This window comes from Amblyomma americanum, chromosome 1 (assembly GCF_052857255.1).
Source record: "Amblyomma americanum isolate KBUSLIRL-KWMA chromosome 1, ASM5285725v1, whole genome shotgun sequence".
In the NCBI taxonomy this organism is placed as follows: domain Eukaryota; kingdom Metazoa; phylum Arthropoda; class Arachnida; order Ixodida; family Ixodidae; genus Amblyomma; species Amblyomma americanum.
This window is the reverse complement of record NC_135497.1, coordinates 412,794,336-412,815,326: the sequence shown is the minus strand read 5'-3', so window position 1 is coordinate 412,815,326 and position 20,991 is coordinate 412,794,336. Positions and strand designations below refer to the sequence as shown.

Here is a 20,991-nt window from a genome sequence, read left to right as displayed (position 1 = left end):
CGTTTGCAGCGACTTGCAATCCCAGTAGCACTGCTATCTTGCCTTTGTAAAATACCTACAAAGAACATTCAATTCAAAGGGCCTCAATTACAATGTTCAGTGGGCTTCAGCACCCGTTTAGCAGTTGTCTGAAAGCAGTATGTTGGCGAAATTTATTTTTTTTCGTTAGCTTTGTGGAGCATTTCCTGCTGCAATGGCATAAACAGGAAGGCAATATGCGGTTCTGCAGCAACACTTCAGACTGTGATGCGACACACGGCAAGCACTTACCTCAAAGATGAGTAGGTTGCTCAGAGGAAACAATGTGGTGGCTGGGTATGGCCTTAAAAAAAAACTGCTTTGTAACACGGTTTTTCTATACGGCCAACGAAGTTGTTACTCATTTATTCATACGCTTCATCAATTACTGACAAGGCGTGTCGGTAGGAACACTTTATTTGGCAAGGAAGTCCTGGCCGACGTGGGCCTAATGAGACTCTGCCTGTAGGCCAAGGTGCAGACTTGTGGGCACAATCTTGAGCCAATAGCATGGAACGGGGAATAGGTGCCTTGGACCAGAGATTGCCGCGCCATGCAAGGTAGGCTGCTGCAGTCCCTCCACTAGTGTCAGTCATTCACAGGGTTGGATGCCATGAAAAGAGAAAAAAGTATGCAAGCTCAGAACAATAAAATGCAACTAATAAACCACTAAGAGAAAACCACAAACAAATACACAAAAATGGAATGCATATGAGGGAAAAAAGATAAGGACATCTCCCAACAGACTATAGCAGCAGCCCACGCACTCCTGTAGTGGTTTTGCGTATGGACATTAGAAAGATCCTTAAAAAAAAGGATAAAAGGAACATTGTTCAAGATGTGCCAGAGAAACCACACACAAAAAGAAGTGTATACAAGGCAGAGACCAGGAATGAATAAAAACAGTCAAGACAAACAACGAAAGGGTTTCTGAAAGGCTTCTGACGCTGGCACACAGGAGGTCACAAGCTCCATATGCTAAACCAAAAACCTTAAAGGAGCGGAGACATCAAATTTTTGGTTGGAGTGTTCTTAGTTTCAAACATTGCATACTCCCACCCGGTGCGTGATACGTGCTCCGCAATTTAAATATGAACATTAAATATTACCGCATTATTTATACTGAGCGATTTCGGTTTCTGAGTGTCGGGGTGCATTACGACATCGCTCCCGAGGAAAAGCAGCAACCCTGGTCATGTGGGCTCCAAAAGTAATGACACAGGGACCGCTGCATCGTCTGCTCTCGTACACATGCTGTGCATATCAGGGCCTTTCGAAATGGCAGCCAGTACAGCGATATGCTTTAGAGCATTAACAAGACGACCTCTTCCACACTTTCTTGCGACACCTCCAGCTGTGGAATGCTGCCCCAGATGCAGCATTCTTAACGGGACATGGCCCACTTAACTCTTGTGTATGGGTTTCACCACACTGGAATCCCTGGCCGTAACGGACTCACAGATGCTGGCACATTTCAACTAGGAATCTGTGCTGAAATTTCAGCAGCTGTTTTCATTCTCACTGGACGAAAAGTGCCTGACTGATCCGGACTCTTAGATTTGGAAGTTTGTTAAAATTATGCTAACAAGTTTTTGCTTTCTTTTAATGGTTCATAAGAGTGGTGGCCATATGTGCTGACATACATGTGCTTTCACAAAAGAAACAAACAACTCTACTTTGAGGCAATTCTGGAAAATTTCTAAACGGAACACTCTGCATGCTTACACTGTTCATTGTACTGCAAAAGAATATTTCAGGCTTTCAAGAAGGAACCCTTGAAAAAGAGGGCTGACAAAGGTTGGTTTGCTCATCACCGAGAACCACTGCCTTTTACTGCCTTTCCAATGAAGGCACACTCTGGCACCCCTTTCGATAGCAGCAATGCCACAGGACAAGCACCAAGCATTTCCACAAAAAGTAACAGCTTACTACGACCTCGTCATCACAGCTCGAACCGCAGAGAAACTAGCCTCTGTTTGTTTCTGCAATAGCCTACAAGATTGACGAGGCCTGAGAGCAAGATTTACAGATTGATTTTGATGCCACATTGGGGTGGAGTGGCACCTCGCATCAGTATACTGAAAGCGCATGAATTCTGCACATTCCTATGACTACAGCTTATTCAACAGAAAATACTTTTGAACGTAGCTGTGTCTATTGATATGCACCAGACCAAACTTAATGAGGAGTGTGGCAACCTGTACAGAACCAACTAGTACCGTATTTACACGCATAATTTGCACACCCTTATCTTCTCACTCGGGTTTACAAAAAAAAAAATTTTTTACTTGCATATTTTACGTACCGTGCTGCGCTAGACCACCATCATGCACGCGGGCTCTACCCAGTAGCATTCGGCTATTCCGAGTGTTTGTTCGGAAGGCTTTTTGAATCCATTGTGCACGGTGGTGTCGGGCCGCTGTTACAATCACGGTGGCACCAGCGGCATCGCCACTCGGAACGGCCAGCAGCGCTTTCAGGGAGGATCGGCAGCTGATAGAAGAGCCAACACCGCTGTTTGTTTGGCTGATGCATGTGACTCGACTGCCGGCTATGCTTTTCTCTGTCGCTCTGACGACTTGTGTTTGTTCGGTCGTGTCTTGCGATGGGATATCACAACTATACGGCAAGTTTCAAATTGCTTGTGAGCGCCGTATCATGGCGCGGAGTGGCGAAGCCAGCGAGAATAACCGCGTGCGCACAAGTTTGTCCATAGACGATAATCGTTGTGTCAGCAAACTTGTGTGCATGTGGTTATTCTCGCTGGCTTCTCAGCTGCGCGCCGTGATAAGGCGCTGACAAGCAGTTTGGTCGATACTCGCGCGGTACTGTTAAAGAATTGTGTGGTCTGATAATTGATTTAATGATTCGCGGTTGCTTTCCCAGACGAAGTTGCGAAAGCAAACTTACGGAATCTGGAACTATCGAACAAATGGCTGGGTTTTTTTTTTCGGGGGCCGGCCAGCGTAGGGTGCGGGTCCGGGTGCTGATGTGTACGCAGCAACATACAATATACCTATATTGCGCGTTATGACCTTTGTGGAGTTTAAGTCGCGCTCGCGAAATCCCCGCGTAATTTGCGCACCCCCTTCTTAGAGCCCTAATTTCTGAATAAAAAGTGCGCAAATTATGTGTGTAAATACGGTATATACAATGCTCACTTAATTGAAGACAAGAAAAAATACAGCTAAAACAGACAGGCTGCCATGCCTAATACTCATTAGAAGCAAAACTATGTCATGCCAATAAGAACGGACCGTGTGCTGGACACTCACAATATCGTTAAAACTCGCAGCAGACCTCTGCGTTAATTTCAGTCCGTCCTTTTCACAGACTTGACCACTTCCTTGATGGTATCCCTCACAACTGCCAGAATTTTCCAGGTAAACGAAATTCCTCTGGACAATTGTAGGTTGCTAGACACCCTTTAAAACCGTCACAGCCCTTCAAAGAAATACAGTAGAACCTTGCTGTTCTGTTCTTGGTTCGTGTAATCTGCAGTATCACAAAACGAAAAATTATGCGTGTTGTGCTATTTTTATTCACAATACAAATCCTGGATAACTTTTTGAAATGATTCCCTGGTATACATGTCCATAATTTTGCCAAATTCTGACCACATGATGCATTCAGAGACCAAGAGAAAATGCCAGCCAAGCTAGTCATCATTTTTGGATGCTTTGCCCACATGCAACTGAGCACTGCGGAGAAGACGCCGCTGCTGCCCTGCACAAAGGCAAGGACACGAAGCATCTTAAGAGCAGCTGCGGCTCTTCCACAATACATAAGTGTAACGGGACAAATCTGAGAACGGTAAGAAATAGTTGACGGACTGGACATGCCATAAAACTTCACCCCCATGGAAAACAAAAATATGGAAACAACTTGCAAGCGCTAGCAAAGGAACTTTTCAAAATTTGTGCCAGCACATTCACAAAAGTTTTATTGAAGTGAAAGTGCTAATAAATGCCAGGGACTAGGAAATGGCGCAAAACCTGGACATAGAGACAGTCACGTGCAGAACAGCAAAAAAATTTTTCATAGGGGCTAATTCAAGCTTATTGCTAAAACATTGCATTCATAACATCAAAAAAAAAAAAAAAACATGAAGGGGGGAGAGAAAAATAAAAGGGAAGGTGGCACAAACCTTTGCCTTAAAAATGCAAAAGGCGTTGTTTCGTACCATTTGCAAAAGCTATCATGTCAGGATTTCGCATTCATTGAAAAGCAGTGTGCAATCACCTTGAAATCAGTGTGTGGCAGATTAGCCAGCAAATAAATTACTGTAATATATTTACAGTAATTAAATGACTTTTCTCGGTAATTTATAATGTAATTCATTACTTTTGTGGCCTGGTAATTTAGTAATGTAATGAACTACTTTCAAGCAGTAATTTCACGGAAAACTAATCAATTACTAGCAATATTACTTTTGCTGCATACCGAGTCCATGCTTCTCCTCGTATCTGCCATGCTTTGGCCTCGCGTTAGGGAGATGAGCGTATACAAAGCAAAGATGCAGTTTATGGGGGTTTAACGTCCCAAAGCAATCGGCTATGGCTATGAGGGACGCCATAGTGAAGGGCTCCGGGAATTTTGACCACCTGGGGTTCTTTAACGTGCACTGACATCGCACAGTACACGGGCCTATAGCATTTCGCCTCCACCGAAATGAGACTGCCGCAGACGGGATGAAACCAGTCTTTTGGGTCAGCAGCCGAGCACCATATAACCAATAAGCCACCACGGCGACTCCCAAAGCAAGAATAAATTACGGACACACTAGAGACTACTTTCTTGCTTTGAAGGCAAAAAACATTTACTTTTTAATTTATATTGTTTCCTTCCTTTCTAGTGACACACCTACTCATTAGCTTATAGTCATAGGGCAACACATACATTAAATGAATCATTACTTGCCAAGAAACAACGCGGTTTTGTGGCCGATGGGCTGTGTGATCACCTCGCAATCTGAAGGCCCTGGGTTCAATTCTCTGCACCCTTGGAAGAAATTTTTCTCGTTGCTGACTATGTCATTGGGGGTTACGGACCACTTTTCCTGGACATCGACAACAATGCCGGGTATCGATGTTAATGTGCCACTTAAGGCTTGTGCCTTAAAAGCGTGCAAGTAGTAATAGCCAGCACCCCAGGGAAGCACGTGGACGAGAGGTGCGCGCAGGCGTCAGCACTGCCTTGGTGAAGTCTGCATATCAGTCACAGTACTGCTACGCATCTCCGTGCACTGCATAAGGTCTCACACACAAACGCACTGCATGGCCACCAGGAGAGCTCGATGACCAAGGCAAGCCATATGGCACCTTCATGCAGACGCACTGCGAGTGCTTGAGCAAGTACTTTGACGTCTTTGAGTACTTTGACACTGACAAGAAGTCTCAACTGACATATATAAGAAAGTTGGCCATGAGTTGTCGGGTTTTTGTGGCCTCATCTGAGGCCGTATTTCTAACTCAAGGGCAAGATAGGCAACAGCGTCCCAGCGACATACAATGTATTTCCACCAACTTGCCTCCAGAACAAATCAATTGAACAGCAGAATTGGCAGCTTCTCGCACGCCTGTGCACTTCTGGGATGATGCGTGGATAAGCAGTCACTGCACTCCCACTGTTTACGCGGATGACAAATTCTTCAAAATCAGGATGGTGGGACCATATTACACATTGAACAATGTACTTCTGATTGAAGAATGATATGACAAAGACCTCATCTACATCAGTAAAGCTGCAGTTCAAATTGACTAAAAAGGGGAAAAATTTCTGACGCCCATTTTCAAGCTCAGTGGCGGTGCAAACAAAAACAAAAAACTCGAAATTTTGCACAAACTATGGCCAATGCGCAACATTTTAGCATCGAAACCAAGTAATTTTCATTACTTAAGGCAGCTAATTGTAATGTAATGTCATTACTTTGAGACCAGTAATTTGTAATGTAATTACTTCTGTGATTTATAGGAAAGTAATTAGTAATGGAATTTAATTACTTTTCAAAAGTAATTTTGCCACGTATGGTGTGTGGTCAGCGGCTGCCTAGGGAACTTCTCAGTGCCCTTAAGTTCTTACGCAAACAATGACACGCCACCCAGTTTCCTATTAGTGACAATGTTCATGAGAAAATGGAATATTGTGAAAAAAGACGACAAAGCTGGCAGTGGTTGGTACAGAGCACTCGGCCATTCCCTCCATGCAAATCATATCTCTGCCATCGTTCATTGCGTCTCACTCTTTGGCCGGCCACCACGTAACAATATTATACACCACACATCATTTGCATGGAGAGAATGGCCAAGAGCATTTTCCATTTGGTTTTCATGTTAAAGGAGTATAGGCACGTAATTGTGGTGGCATGTTTTCTTCTCTACAATTATGTGGAAAATACTACTACGCATGAATCACCATGTGATATTTGCCCATGACCGCTAAATAATTTATAATTGAATTTTTTCTGTCACGCTGTTTCAGTTTCAACAGCCGAACAATTGCTGTGATGTCAAAGAGTGCTTTTGTGTCACGTGAGGCATCGAAAAACGCCCATATAATCGCTGCTTCATCGTTATGATTTACTGCACTGCTGAAGCCAGCCTTCCTGAAGAGCCGGAATGCCAACTAATGTGGAAGCAGTGATTATATTGCAGTTTTTTCATGCCTCACATGACCTGTAAGTACACGTTGGCGTCACAGTCCTCATTCAGCTGTTGAAACTGAGACCGAAACAGCACGAGAAAGAAATGTTGTTATAAATTATTTATTGGTTATAGGAGAATACCAGGTGGTATAATTCACGTATAACAACGCCTTACGCATCGTTACAAACAAAAAACACGCACCCAAAAGTTAGGTGTTTATACTCCTTTAATTCTTTAGACCCACCATTCTGCTTACTGATCTTGCTTTGCAGTTCATCTGCTGAGCGACTTAGCGATATCACCTGAGAATTGCAGATTACTAAAATATTCTCCATTAACTCTTATCCCTACTTTTCCCAATCCAGGCCTCGGAATAGAGCAGGTATTCCTAAATACGTCCTGTTTACAGGAGGTATTTTGTTGCAGAGGACGCATTGCGGAGACTCATTTTTTTTCTGCATGACTGGTGATGGATTAGACAAAGCAGTCCACGACTTCTTCAGCACAGTTTGGTTTTGACACTGTTGCTTCCATCACTGGCAAAACACCATCCAATGAAAGTAACGCCTGCGTGGAATCTGAAGACAGCTAAACTTGTACTGCTGGAAAAAACTGCATGCGTGCTAAACACTTGCTTGTTCACTCAAATACGGCCTAATAGAGCAGCTGGGACACGAGACCTGGCTTGCATACCTTCGAGGCTGCACTCGTAGCTATGTGATTAAAAGGTTTTGCCTGCACATTCTTTGAAATGCCTCAGGTATCATCTTTTACCAGGTCAACGGATATACTCAGGCTGCTTTCAGTTTGGGCATATTGTTACATGGCGACCAGCCGAAATATAAGTGGCGATGAACGATGGCAGTGAGATCATTCTAATGGCCCCTCGCCTATAGCGCGACCTTTCTGTTCCCACGCCGCTGCCAGCTTCTTCGTTTCAGTGAGACTACCCGGGGCTGCCGAGCGATCATCCCGATAGTGAATAGAAGAACACACCGACGGAGAGACGGCTCAGTGGAGATGGGTTCAGAGGAGGACGGTACAACACAAATGGCATGGAGGGAAGTGCTGGCTGCCACGATGAAAGATATGTGTGAGTGAATTCTAGTCGACGAAACGCTTGGGACACAGGTCACCAGTAGCCAACGGACAAAGCCCTTGAATGCACTGAATGGCATGGGCAGGGGGGTGGTGTCCTCACGTGTGGGCGGCGTCTCGGGTCGCGGCAGCGTTGTCATGTCAACGTGTCTTGTGGTCAGGGCGGGGGACGGGACTGCGGTGAGCGGCGAGGTCAATTCAGGTTCGGCGGGCTGGGGCACAGCGGGGCAAACCAGGTGCACATGGCCGACGATAACGGCAGGCAGAAGACTCCGAAGATCCAGGACCAGGATGGGGATGATACCCCACATCTCACACCAAATGTTGAGTGGCGACCAGCTGAATAATAAGCGGCGATGAATGATGGCAGTGAGATGATTTTAATGGCCGCTCGCCTATAACGTGACTTTTCCGTTCCTGCACCACTGCCAGCTTCGCCATCTTCGTGACAATATTGCCGCTTTGCACAGTTTTTCCACAGTGCCGCGAGGTATTACTGTACCTGTGAGTACTGACGTTGCTGAATTTGATGCGCCTCAATGTGAAATCTGAACCAATTCATACACCTCCAGCAGTAAAGCCCATGATCCAACTATAAAATTGAAGCCCTGATCTATTGCTATGCGATGCATTCAGAACAGGTGCTGCCCTTGATGGTCTCACAGATAACTTTGACCACAATGGCAACAAAGGCATCAAAGGTTGCCTCCAAACTATAGCTCTCCACCATTCGTGGCATGTTTTCCGCTGCTCTACTGTCTTTCTCCACAGTGGCCCACTCATAACTCACCTCAGTTCTGACTGCGGGGCCAATCCAGCAAACAAGTCTTATGCAGTACTGTTCGGATGGACCTTATGGCCATGCCACTGCTCTAATTACACCCTACCACTTTCGCTCGGCCCCATGGCGACATTCCTAACAGAGGTGGGGGAAGGAGGAAGTTGGAGCACCATGAAAGCCAAATGTACAAAAAGGACGTAGTGCAGTGGCCTCGCTCAAAGCTCTTGCCCTGAGCTCAAACAGCACAGGTACTTCTGGTCGAGCTTACAACTTCGTCATGCCCGAGTTGACAGCTCACATCGAAACAAATTTTTAATTACACACGCCAACAATGCCACATCTATTAAGATACGGAAGATGATGTTAAGCCATCGATGCTCTAACCAACCCAAAATTCTTACCACTGTCAAGTAGATGACCTCGATTCTCTTCGGCAATACATCCAGCTCATTACTGTTCACAGCTATGGTAAATTGTCATTTTTACCTCTCAGATTTTCTCATCAAGAGGCACAAGGGCAATTGGTTAACTGTCTGGTTCTTGGGACCAAGTGACATTAAGCAATCACTACAAGCACTGGACAAACACTCCCTGAAGGGGCCACTGAAAATCTTGCACCAAAGTTGCAAATTATACTGTTTGAAAGGGCACTACTTTTTTTTATTTATTTGTACATTATTCGTACCTCAAAGGCCCACAAGGGAGTATTACATGAGGGGTGGGCTGACATGTATTAGAACCTCCTTTCACAGAATTTTTTCAGAAAAGGCAAACTGAAGAGTTAAAAACATAACAGCGCGGAAAACGGGGACTTCAAGGGTAGAAAACACAGGACAAGCGCTTGTCCTGTGTTTTGTACCCTTAAAGTCCCCGTTTTCCGCGCTGTTAATCTTTTAAATATGTATCACCAACTCGCCCGCCTTGCTAACGTGTAGAAGAGCTAAACTATTCATCCACATCCTTGAGGTGTTTTTGCTCCCATAATTCCTACTGCACTAGAAGCCGTGTGTTGGTGCTTGAAACTGAATGCCACACACCCATATGCATGCAGCAGACATCCTTTACCAGCATAGCACCACGTAAGATCATGTCAATGCCTCATTTGGGGACAAGGGGTGCAAGCACACAGAACAGTAGGAACAAAACGCAAACACTAATGTGTGAGCCACTCCTGTGCTCTGTCTTTTGGGCTGTATGTCTCAAGATGAACAACCCCTTCCCCATTTTCCTCGAAAAGTGAAACTACAACGAACATCTACTGTTAACTTGTGAAAACAAAATGACAAACATGGAAGAACATAAACATGTCTCGTCCTTGTCTTTCCTTGTATTCTTCAATTATGGGAACTACTACCTCGTTCAGCTACCTGTTCTACCTACATTCGCCTGCGACTTCTCGCCTCTCGCCACTGCTTGTCTCTAGGGGCACAAACGTTGCCAGTTTCACAGCAGGAGGCCCACCTTCAAAATTATAACTTGCTAGATACGTGACAGCCTAATTGCTTTGTTCAGTATACAGGCAGGCTTTGTTCATTTGGGGTCTACAGGTGAAAGCTGTTGTCTTAGTAGTGAATTTTCCCACGCTTCCTATTTTTTTCTTCTTTCTATGTAATGGCTAGGACAAAAAACTGTTGCCCACCCAATGCAACGGAAGTAGCCACATAATCATAATGTCTCTCATTCGGCTGCACTTTCTGCACTAGTGCGGCACGAGTTCTAGGCTGGCCGAAATGAATGAAATGAAAGCCGAATTGCACCGCAGCTGCGGTGCAGCAGTATGGCAATGCCCATGTGTAGGTTGAATAACTGAAGAAGGTATGGCACTAGTTATTTAATGAAATGATGACAGCTCTTTGTTGAAATGTCGATGGGGGTTTAAACGTCACAAAGTGACTCAAGCTATGAGGGATGCCATAGTGAAGGGCTCTGGAAATTTCGACCACCTGGGTTTCGTTATCATGCACTGACATCACAGTACACGGGCCTCTAGAATTTTGATGGAGGCAAAATTCTAGGGGCCCGTGTACTGTGCGATGTCAGTGCATGTTAATGGAGCATAGAGACCTAATATTGGTGGCATATTTTCTTCTTTATAATGAAGACACTACAATGCATGAATCACGATTTGGTATTCGCCTACGACCGCTAAATAATTCATAATCGAATTTTTCTGTCATGCTGTTTCGGTTTAAACAGCCGAATGAGAGCTGTGACAACAAGGCGAGGTTTTAGGTCATTAGAGGCATAGAAAAACTGCGATATAATTGCTGCTTTATCGTTTTTATTTACTGCACTGCTGAAGCCAGCCTTCCTTAGAGGAAAAATGACAACAAATGTAGAAGCACCAATTATATTGCAGTTTTTCACACCTCACATGACCTACAACCTCTCTTTAAGGTCATAGTCATCGTTCAGCTGCTGAAACTGAAAGAGCACGAGAAAGAAATTCAGTTATAAATTATTTAGCAGCCGTAGGAGCATACCACGTGTAATCCGTGTATAATAATGCCTTACACCTCATTACAAAAAAGATTGGTTTGGTTTATGGGGGTTTAACGTCCCAGAGCGACTCAGGCTATGAGGAATACTGTAGTGAAGGGCTCTGGAAATTTCGACCACCTGGGGTTCTTTAACGTGCACTGACATCGCACAGTACACGGGCCTCTAGAATTTCGCCTCCATCAAAATTCGACCCCCGCGGCCGGGATCGAACCCATGTCCTTCAGGTCAGCAGCTCCCTTAAAGAACACCAGGTGATCAAAATTTCCGGAGCCCTTCACTACAGCGTCCCTCATAGCCTGAGTTGCTTTAGGACATTAAACCCCCATAAACCATAACCTTTCAGCAAATAACTGTCATCATTTCATTAAATAACACGTGCCATACCTTCTCTGCTTCTTCGACCTACACATGGAAGAATTGAGTGACTGTTTGAGGCGTCATAATGAAAACCTAAGCGGTCAAGTCCAGTTGAATGGGCAGCATTTCAGCGCTAATTCGTAAGTAGCCTGTGTGTATACATGCAACAATTTTTTTTTCTTCTGTGAAACGACAATTTCCTAGAGCAGGTTCATGGTAAGACTTCTTTGCGATTTGCTGCTTGAAAATTCTTCCAAGTATTTCAGGATTTTGGTGGTCGTTGGCGTCGGCAGCATGCGGTTGGCTGCAATTCCGTGACAACAGCAAGGCTATCAATCGGGCTGCACTCGACCATTGGTTTTGGAAGCAGACAGTGCCAAGCTGCATTTGAACCATCTGAACTGACACTGCATGCTACCGGCACCACCGTGGAACTTCACAGAACTAGTGCAGAGAGTGCAGCCAAATCAAAGAAACCTATCATGACCACAATCTTAACAAAGTGGTAGTTTGGGCTTGTTGGTATAGCATATCAGAAGACATAGCGCAGCACAATGGGACAGAGAAAAGGAGCACACAGGACGAGCACTTATCCTGTGTGCTCCTTTTCTCTGTCCCATTGTGCTGTACTATGTCTTTTTCTAATATCACCACAATGACCTGTCACACACTACAACAGTGCCTTGTGAGCTTTATGCACCTCACAAGCTTCCAAACAGTCAAAGGACATCATGCACATTGTCCACAGTGTTCATCTCTTTAAGGCCTCTTTACAAGATCAGCTGTAAAAAGGTCTTAAGATTAGAGGCCTTAAAAGGAAGCATGCTTTTACAGTTGCCTCCATGATAGTTGGTCACCTAAGTCCAAACACCTTCCCCACGTAAAACAGATGTTCGGTGCAGGTGGCACAGCACTCATTTCAAAATTATCACAGAAGGTGGAGGGCTCACCTTGTGGCGCCTTAAAGCCTTTGCTGCCTCAGCATTTTAACGTCCCATTTGTTCAGCCTCTGCGCCAGCAAGTGAACGCCGGACTCGAAGCAGGAATCGGGAAGGCCCGTGCATACCAGAAAACTGCCTGCAAGTTTTTTAAGTGCTGTCGTCTGAAATAAATATGAATTTAAAAGAAGAACATGTTTCCCTCTGCAGACACCAAAGCGTAATCGCTTATCTCGCCACAATTTTTGCACCTGTTTTAGAAAGCGAATTGTAACAAGAGCACACAATTGTAAAGTGCAATTAAGTCAACACTCAACAGACTTTCCCAGCCGCGGGGCCACAAAATATCGGACCGCGAACAAAACTCATCGCAAAAACGGTTAGTTCAACTCACGACCGGCTTTATTAGTGGTTCAACTAGACTGTTGTCAAAAGTTTCCCGCCTTTTTTCGGGAGCACGCAAAAGCTGGTAATTATGCGTTACCATGAGTTACGTTGGGCTGGGCTGACAAAAGATATAAAAACACGCTCAGCGCTTGCTCTTTTCCGTAGACCTGCACAGAGCTTTTGAGCAGAACTTACGATAAAACAGATGAGTCTTTCCCTACGGGCCTTTGAGTCCACAAAATATTCGGGCGCAAGGAAGTTGACAACGGAATGCCGAGTGTCAGATAACAGGCAACTGCTCAGTATGTGCATGCCAAAAGAAAGAAAGAACAAATTACTCACGTGCAACACGACCGCACGCCCGCCCCGCCGACCGGCCTTAGTGGCACTGAAAGCAATGCTCGGCTCGGCTCAAACATGGCTCAAACGGCAAAAAAATTGGCGGACGTCACGTCTTTTCTTCAAACCGGATGCAACGTCATGGGTTGAAATAACGCTTGCGTTAATTGATGTTTTCCGACATGTTTGTAAACAAAACGAGGTGGCGCTGCAGTCGCTAGCGGACTCGCGGTAGGCAAAAGGCCAGGGAGTGGCGTTGCAGAGAGGCTGAGAGAGGTGTTGAGCGCAGGTTTTCAAGGCTTGCAGGCGCTTTTCTAGTTTTTGCGAATCACAGCAATGGTTGATGCTTTCAACTTAGTAATTTCTCGAAGTACACGAGCTCGCGTTGGCCACGTGCGGCGTATTCAGAGAAATAGTTTGCCACTGTGTATTGTAGTAACATGTAGAAAGCGTTTCTGCCGTTGATTTATACGCTAGGCATAGAATAAAATAAGTTTTGACACTCTGCACTTGCCGGAATGATTTTCGGGACAGTAGTGAGGGGAAGTGATCGCGTTGTTTCGGCTGAGCAGACGTGCGCTCACCGTTTGTTGACACACATGTCGCGCAGTGCGAAAAGTTGGGACAGCGTCGTGTCCCCGATCTCCTCTGTCTAGCTTAAAGCGCTGTTTTTAGCCGCAAGATCACTCGCCAGACAGGCCGACTTCTCGAGTTCTCAAAATTTTGATTTCTGAATTTTTTTTTCTTTCTTAGCCCTGGTGTCTTCTGTTTCATGACGAAAAGTTATAGCAAAATATTCAGTAGACATTTATAAATTACGCTTTTTCGATCTGCGGTCGCCGAAAATGGTGAGGTAATTTCTTAGAGGTTTTCTTTGATTTCAGTGCCGCATTTCTTTGACCAAAGCAAAAGCGAAGAGGCCCTAAACGAGGGAATAAACTTTAAGGTTCGTTTTCTTATCTGTTACATTTTCTGCGATTAGCATCATTCACCCCTTCGTAATTTCGTAACGCATGAAAATAGAATGATTCTATTTGTCGCAAACGATTCCTGAGGCATTGAGGAGTGTAATAAATCTAATTTTTCCCTACACGCGCAGTACTATGTTAGTTATTTTTGCAAGAAACGTTTTCATGTAACAATGCATGCATATCAGTACTTATATGTACTGATCATCTAAAAAAGCAACTAATCGCGTCATCATACAGAACAGGGCTTTATGAATATGATGGCATAAAAAAAATTGTGCACTTTCTACTCAATTATTTAAGAGCACGTACGGGGTGACTTGACGACGGTGTGGCTTTCACGTACGTGACCGCGCAATATATTGACACAACTTACCAGACCTCTTCCTACCCGAATCGAATAATTACGTCGGTCGTATTAAGAAACAGTTTCAAGTAAAGATTAAATGTCATAAAAAGCGCCATTAACACATGCTGTGCTGTTAACAAAACAACGTATTTATTGAGGGCGATGAACCTGCCGGAGCCCCGTGCACACCGGCTCAAAATGGTACGTGTGCAGCTGCATATGTGCTTGTTTCTTTGCGCCGTTATAAGCGTACTATGCTGATGTTCAGGTGAATGAACGCAGTAACTTGCATGCTATTAAGTACATTGAGTGGCAGTGCATCGACTCCCAGACTACGCGCTTTACTACACCGTGGCCCATTCCCTGTTAGCCAGTTTCCTAATGCGGTATTTATCTGCGAGAATCCTATCGTGGCTAATTTAAATTTCCTTTTATGCTACTACGCTGATCCAACAGTGACGCAGCTGGTCAATGCATGCTGCTTCTGCAGTGCGTAGGAATGACGCAGCCGCCGGTAGCTGCGGCCAGAGGTGGACAACCTCATGAGATCGACCTCAACCTCACGTCGTGACGTGAGGTCGGCGACGGCTCGAAATTTTGTGAGTGAGGTCAGAAACTCAGGCCTCAACCTCATGCGTGAGGTTGAGTGAGGTCGTCATTCGGCGAGGTCGAGTTTTTTTGCAGTTGCCACGTCTTGCTCCGACGAGTGCTGCTTCCGAAGCTGAGTTGCAGGGCACCGCCGCAGTTTTCATGCAGTGATGACGCTTGGTGTTCGGTTTCCCCTGTTTGGACAACCGGATGCCACAGTTCCCTCTTAGCTTCCTGTGCTGCGCCATAATTAATGTCCGCTCAGTCCGAGACTACAGGAAGGCGCACCCCTCTGGTGTTCCCGGAAGGAGTGTTACTGTCACAGCACGCCACTGTCCCTCCCCCTTGCCCCGCTAGCGTAACTAGCACACGGCTGCCTGCAGGTCGGCTCAAACTCCCGGGAGCGCGCAAAGCACGTAACTCACGTTTACCCGCGGTAGCTTTGTTTGATGCCGCAAACAAATAATTTCAGTCCAACAAGCACGCAATAAATTCGTCGCAGCGCGGACGGCCAGTCCATGCTCGTTGCCGGCACTGACGTCATGACTCTTGCCTTGCAGTCGAATAAAGGGGATCCTGCTGTACATTACAAGCTGACTTAACAGAAACTGGAGTAGTCGGCACAGGCGAGAGAATGTGATTCAGGTGGTTACTAACAATGACACCTGCTGATTTGATTTAAAAAGCACGAAGCCGGAAAAACCTGTAACACCGTCGAAGCTTTTGATGGGTGACTTCCCCATTCGAATCTCACACTAATTATGTATGTTCCCGTTCCATAATGCAAGCAGATACAAATATAATTTCGCTTTTTTTATCCTTCCGAATAACCTCTCTTTGGTCTCCTGTTCCTTGTTGCTTCTCTGATATTCGCTTATTATGCCGAAACACCACAACACGAGGCGAACGCACCAGCATATAGCAGTGTTGCAGCGGCGAGAGAGAGAAACAACTTTATTGTAACACCAGTCAATGAACGCCAGGAGAGAAGTCCATCTCCCCTGTCGGCCCTAGCCGTCGGCCGGGATCCCTTGGGATACAGCAGCAGCAAGGGCTTGACCGATGATGTCTTGCTGGACGTTGGGGTCTGGGCTGCGGAGCAAAGCCTCCCAGGACTCTATAGTGCGTGAGCTATCATATTTAGCCGGGCACGTCCACACCATGTGGACCAAATTTGCTGGCTGATCGCAAAATTTGCACTTTGACCTGAGTACTGTAGGATGCCACTTGCTGTAGAGTACTGGGTTGGGAAAAACCCCTGTCTGTAATTTCCTCCAAAGAACCTCCTCTTTTTTATTGAGCGTTTTGTCCGCTCCCGGATAAATCTGACGATTTAGTCTGTAGTATTGTGTGATTTCCTGGTATGCGCGCATATCCTCTGTGCTGTTTGTACTTCCAGAGATTTGGGAGGTCCCAGGGGTCGACCGGTAAGTGAGACCTCGGGCGACCGAATGAGCCTCCTCGTTCCCTTTAAGTCCTTGGTGAGCTGGTGCCCTAACGAGCAGAACCAGTTCTCTGGGTCCTCCTTCCCTGCTTAATATACGGATGGCAGTCTCCGTCACCCTCCCCGATTCGTAATTTCTCACAGCGTTTTTTGAATCGCTAATGACCACCTTGACCCCTCCTTGGCTGGCGGCTAAGGCTATCGCCACTTCCTCAGCTTCTACTGTCTTGACACCACTGACTGTGCAGCACGCCACCGGGGTTCCGTCTTCCTTAACCGCCACAGCCGCGTGTGCGGCTTTGCTCTCATATATTGCAGCGTCCGTATACAGGACGTCCTGTCGACCTGTATACCTAGCATGTAATGCTTCTGACCTGTCTTTGCGCCTGCCTTCGTGAAAGGCGGGGTGCATGTTTCTGATTCCTTGGTAGCTGATTCCTTTTCCTTTTTTTTAAATGAAGATGCGTGAATGGAACTGATTAGATGCTCGCGCTGTGCTGCTGAGTCGCTGTTTCAAACCTAATATGACGTTTAATGGGTCACACTGTTGTTCGCTTCTGTTTTTAGTGTGCCATTTTTGTGTGTTTGTAATTATTCTGTTTTTTTTCTTTTCTCGTATGGGATCAGTTAGGTTGGCGGCCTGCCTTGCAGACGACCAGGCACTACACGTTATCTTTCCTTTAACTATTTTTCAGAGACCGATCGTTCATCTTAAACGGCAATTCGCTGAATGCTCGCGCGGTGCTCGTGGGTAAAAAACGTCGAGAATGCCGGCGTACCATTGATTAGTTCAGTTGTGAAGGAAACAATTTAGTGATTGCCTTAAAGCAGCTTGTCTCAGACTGGTTGACGAAATGGTACCCAGCATTCTGTTGAGGCGTATGAGTACTTAGGCGTTTTTTTTTTTCCCCGGGGTAGGGAGAAGGATGGTGGGTTGGTTGGGGGGAGGGGGGGGGGAGGGGGCCTCGGAAAAAGATTTCGCTGCGGGGAAACTTGAGAGGAGAGCCGTGGTGATCCTGATAGAGAGAGCGGTTCACGCTGCCCATTATAGGCCAGTTGTTTTGACCCGTGTGATTTCAATAGTTGGAACAGTGTTCGAAGACGTAACCAAGCCCTTTCTTTCAAAATGCAGCGGGTTCACCGAGTCATCGGAGATTTCCCAAGATTTCGAAACCATTACCATCGCCACCTGGAGGGAAGTGGCGCAAACTGGGGAGGGTCTTGACCCCCCAGGAACATTATCATCCTTAATTATTAGCTGCAGGTATTCCTATTTTCCCGTACAATAATTGTCTTTGGTTGCTGGGTAATGTACAATATTTAATCATTATTCTGGCCAATTTTAATTTGGTAGAGGTATATCAGACTTCCCCGGTCTCATAAGGATACACTGTTAGCATCATCATCATCGCCATCATCTCGAGAGAAAGGGAAAGGCATGTGTTGTTGCATGATATTTGCAGTATGATATACATGAGAACTGGCGCGTTTACCTGCTGGACAATCCGAATGTTCTTAATGTGGTCCGGGTTGTGGGCACTCTTTGTAATGCGTCATGCGCGCATGCGTAGTAATGTGGGATTCATATGGATCTTGAAATGGGGTGGAAGGGGGTTGGATGGGGGCCTGGTATGACGAGAAATTACATCGTTGTCACGTGAGTCGGTGTGATGTCATATTACAGCGCCGTCACGTGACTAGGTTTGATGGCACATTACATCGCCGTCACGTGACCTGGTATGACGTCACACTTATGTGATGTAATCTCTATAATAATACCAATTAGTCTTAGTGTTACCCAATTATATTAATTAGTATTGGTTAATTATGTGACGTCATCATCATCGTCGCGTGACTCGTCTGCTCGTGACGTCGCATGGCGCCGTTTCTTGCGGATACTTTTTTGCGGATATGGCCTGGAAAGTAAGCCATCTAATGCTTTAGCATTAATAAAAGAAGCTGCTCGCTTCTACACAGACATAAATACAACGTGCCTCTGTTGGTGTACTACAGTCTAAGAAGAGCTTCAAATGGGCCTCAAATGAGCTTCAAATGTCGAAGAGTACTACAGTCGTCGCAGCTTGTTAAGTGTTTTCTAAGGCAACATACAGTGAAAAGAGCATTCTCGCTATGCCGGATAGAGCTAGAAAATCGAAATATACTGATATGCGTCTGCCTAACCGTCGCATTGGAAACTACATCGACGAGTATCGTGAATACCTCCCCCCTCCTCCCAATTTCTGGTAGATGGTGTAGAAGGGCTGTGTTTGTCAATTGGCGGTTCGTGCGGGAATGAGCGAGAGGCTTCCAATACGAAGTATACACGAAGCAGGTTGCCAAGTATTGACACATATAAAGTACTCACCGACGTACTGGTGGTAACCGCGCATGGGACATCCCTGCCCGCAGGCCATATACTCTCTGAGGGTTCATCCCAGATTATTAGCTTCTCCTATTGCGTGTACATGAATAGTGTCTGTACACACCTTATTAAATAATACCATCATCATTTTGGCTTTCCTCTCTCACAGGATTCTCAGAATTGTTTTTAACTGAAAAACTTCTTATTCGCTTTTTGTTTTTTTTTCGTTAATTTTTATGAGGTCGAGCAGCCAACCTCAACCTCACAATTTGAGGTTGAGTGAGGTCGGCAGTGGCCTCAGGAAAAGTGAGGTGAGGGAGCCTAAGGAGACCTCAACCTCAACTGATGAGGTTGAGTGATCGGCAAATTCTTTTTGGGGTTGAGGTGAGGTCCAGATTTTTTGAGGTCAGATGCCCACCTCTGGAGCCTGCGCGGGCAGGCGGAGTGAGTGAGTGAAAAAACCTTTATTGTCCAACAGAATGAGACCACCTCATCCAGACCTCCCCTGTCCCATACCCTCAGTTGAGGGAGGAGGATCAGGAGAGATCCGGCGGCATGGGGTAGTCGCGTCAGATGCTGGCCAGGATCTCTAGTATCCCGGCGGCCTCTTCAGCCAGTCGGGCAGGCGGAACCATGCGAAAGTCGCTGCTGACATCAGCGCCGCCGCATCTTTGTGACGAGGCACTGTTCCGACGCGATGCTTTTCGTGGTAGTTTGCCACGGAAACCAAAACTGTTACTTAAGCAACCCGTACTCGCGCGGCACACTTCTGAGATAGCAATGATTGGACGCATATGTCAGTGGAAAGTCATCCTTTGTTTCTGCATCATTGTGTGCTTCGCGTCCGTTTTTCTTCGGTTTGAAAACAAGCTCGCTGTGCTCGAGTCATCCCGCTTGAAACTGAGTGAGTTTTGTTCCCACGATGGTTTTCGCATTGCTTTGACCATGTCGGAAAAATCAGTGCAGTGTCTCACTGAATAATGTTTAACTAACGATTGCCAGCAGTTAACAGTTCCGAGGCAGTGTTCTCGTTATCGGTGATGGTGTTGTTTGTCCGCTGCGGTCCAGCGCAATGTTTTTCCGGGATCCGTACCTATCACTTACAGATACGATGAATGTCGTTGTAAATATTGCAGTAGGCAGAGGTCTGCAGGTACCGTTTTTGTTGAATAATAATTGCTTGTGTTCTGGTCATGCTCGGCTGTAGGTGTAGCGTGCAGGAAGTACTGTACAGTGCGTGTGGTCATGTCGGCTTGCCTTTAAGTCTCTACGCGCAGGTGGGTTTTCCCGTGTTCAGTATCATTAAGGGTAGTGCACTAACTACTACACTTCAAATGCTTCGTTTGCCGTTGACCACAACGCTTTTTGAAAGAAAAACAAAACAAAACAAATGAAAGCTATGTGAAATCCACGAAATTTGCGCACTAAAAGTGCACGCACAATCCGTGTGGGATGGTGTTGTATGGGCTTGCCGTTTTCTTTTTGCTTGTGTTTCTCAAGCAGAAAACTTGCCAGTTTTCTTCCTTGAAAATTGCAGGGACAAGTACAGCAATTATATTTATTTTAGATAAGTGACCTGTCGCACTAGGTACGACTTGTACAGGTTATATGGCAGTCGTGTCTGATGGTTTTTCGTTTACTAATTACTGAGCCTTCACAGCCAAAAACCTTGCAGCAGGAAGTGATGTAAATGAGAACTTGAATATTCAGCACCCAGTGAGTGACAGTTAACAGGAGCAAAAAGGCATGCGCACACCCGCTGCCGGGTGTTCCACTTAACTTGAACCGTCCGAAGCCGTCCGGATTAATCCGAGTCTTCCACTAAGTATGCTTCATAGCCCACAGCGCAGCTTTGACACATTAAACCCAATCGATCACGTATCATAGACCAAGGTTTTAAAGGCACAAGGTAAGCCCTATTCTTCACATGTTTTTTTAGGGCATGTTTTGGACGCTTTAGTAAACATATCGCCAGCGTTTTCTGCTCATTCAACTGAACAAAAATTAACATATAACAAGAAATCCTTGTTTTTATTTCCTGAATACTGAATTTAAGCCCCCAATTTTGAATTGGTTTTCATGAAATAAAAGCCATTCTCTGCACATGCCTGATCTTGGTTCAATATATTCCTATGTGATCATATAAAACACACACAAAATATCAGCCATCTGTCCTTTCTTTGGGAATTACGTAATGGTACTGTTATAATAAAAAA

General features: G+C 45.5%; 1 protein-coding gene and 1 long non-coding RNA gene across 3 annotated transcripts in view; one reads left to right on the top strand and one right to left on the bottom strand.

Annotated features, from left to right (window-relative positions):
- Positions 1 to 247: 247 nt before the first annotated feature.
- Positions 248 to 13,115, bottom strand: LOC144115815 (uncharacterized). Of its 2 annotated transcripts, none has more exons than XR_013311556.1 (4): positions 13,068 to 13,115; positions 12,351 to 12,502; positions 7,864 to 8,099; positions 248 to 600 (listed from the first exon to the last, which is right to left on the bottom strand). It is a non-coding gene; the product is annotated as an uncharacterized LOC144115815 (long non-coding RNA). The 2 variants fall into 2 exon arrangements; XR_013311555.1 differs by lacking the exon at positions 13,068 to 13,115 and adding an exon at positions 12,921 to 13,027.
- A 6,311-nt stretch (positions 13,116 to 19,426) lies between these two features.
- The window catches only part of Hs2st (Heparan sulfate 2-O-sulfotransferase), a 41,440-nt gene continuing 39,875 nt past the window's right edge, over positions 19,427 to 20,991 (top strand). The window contains exon 1 of the mRNA XM_077650313.1: positions 19,427 to 19,679. Coding sequence (XP_077506439.1) covers positions 19,556 to 19,679 — 124 coding nt within the window. The 5' untranslated portion in view covers positions 19,427 to 19,555. The remainder of the gene's footprint in view (positions 19,680 to 20,991) is intronic.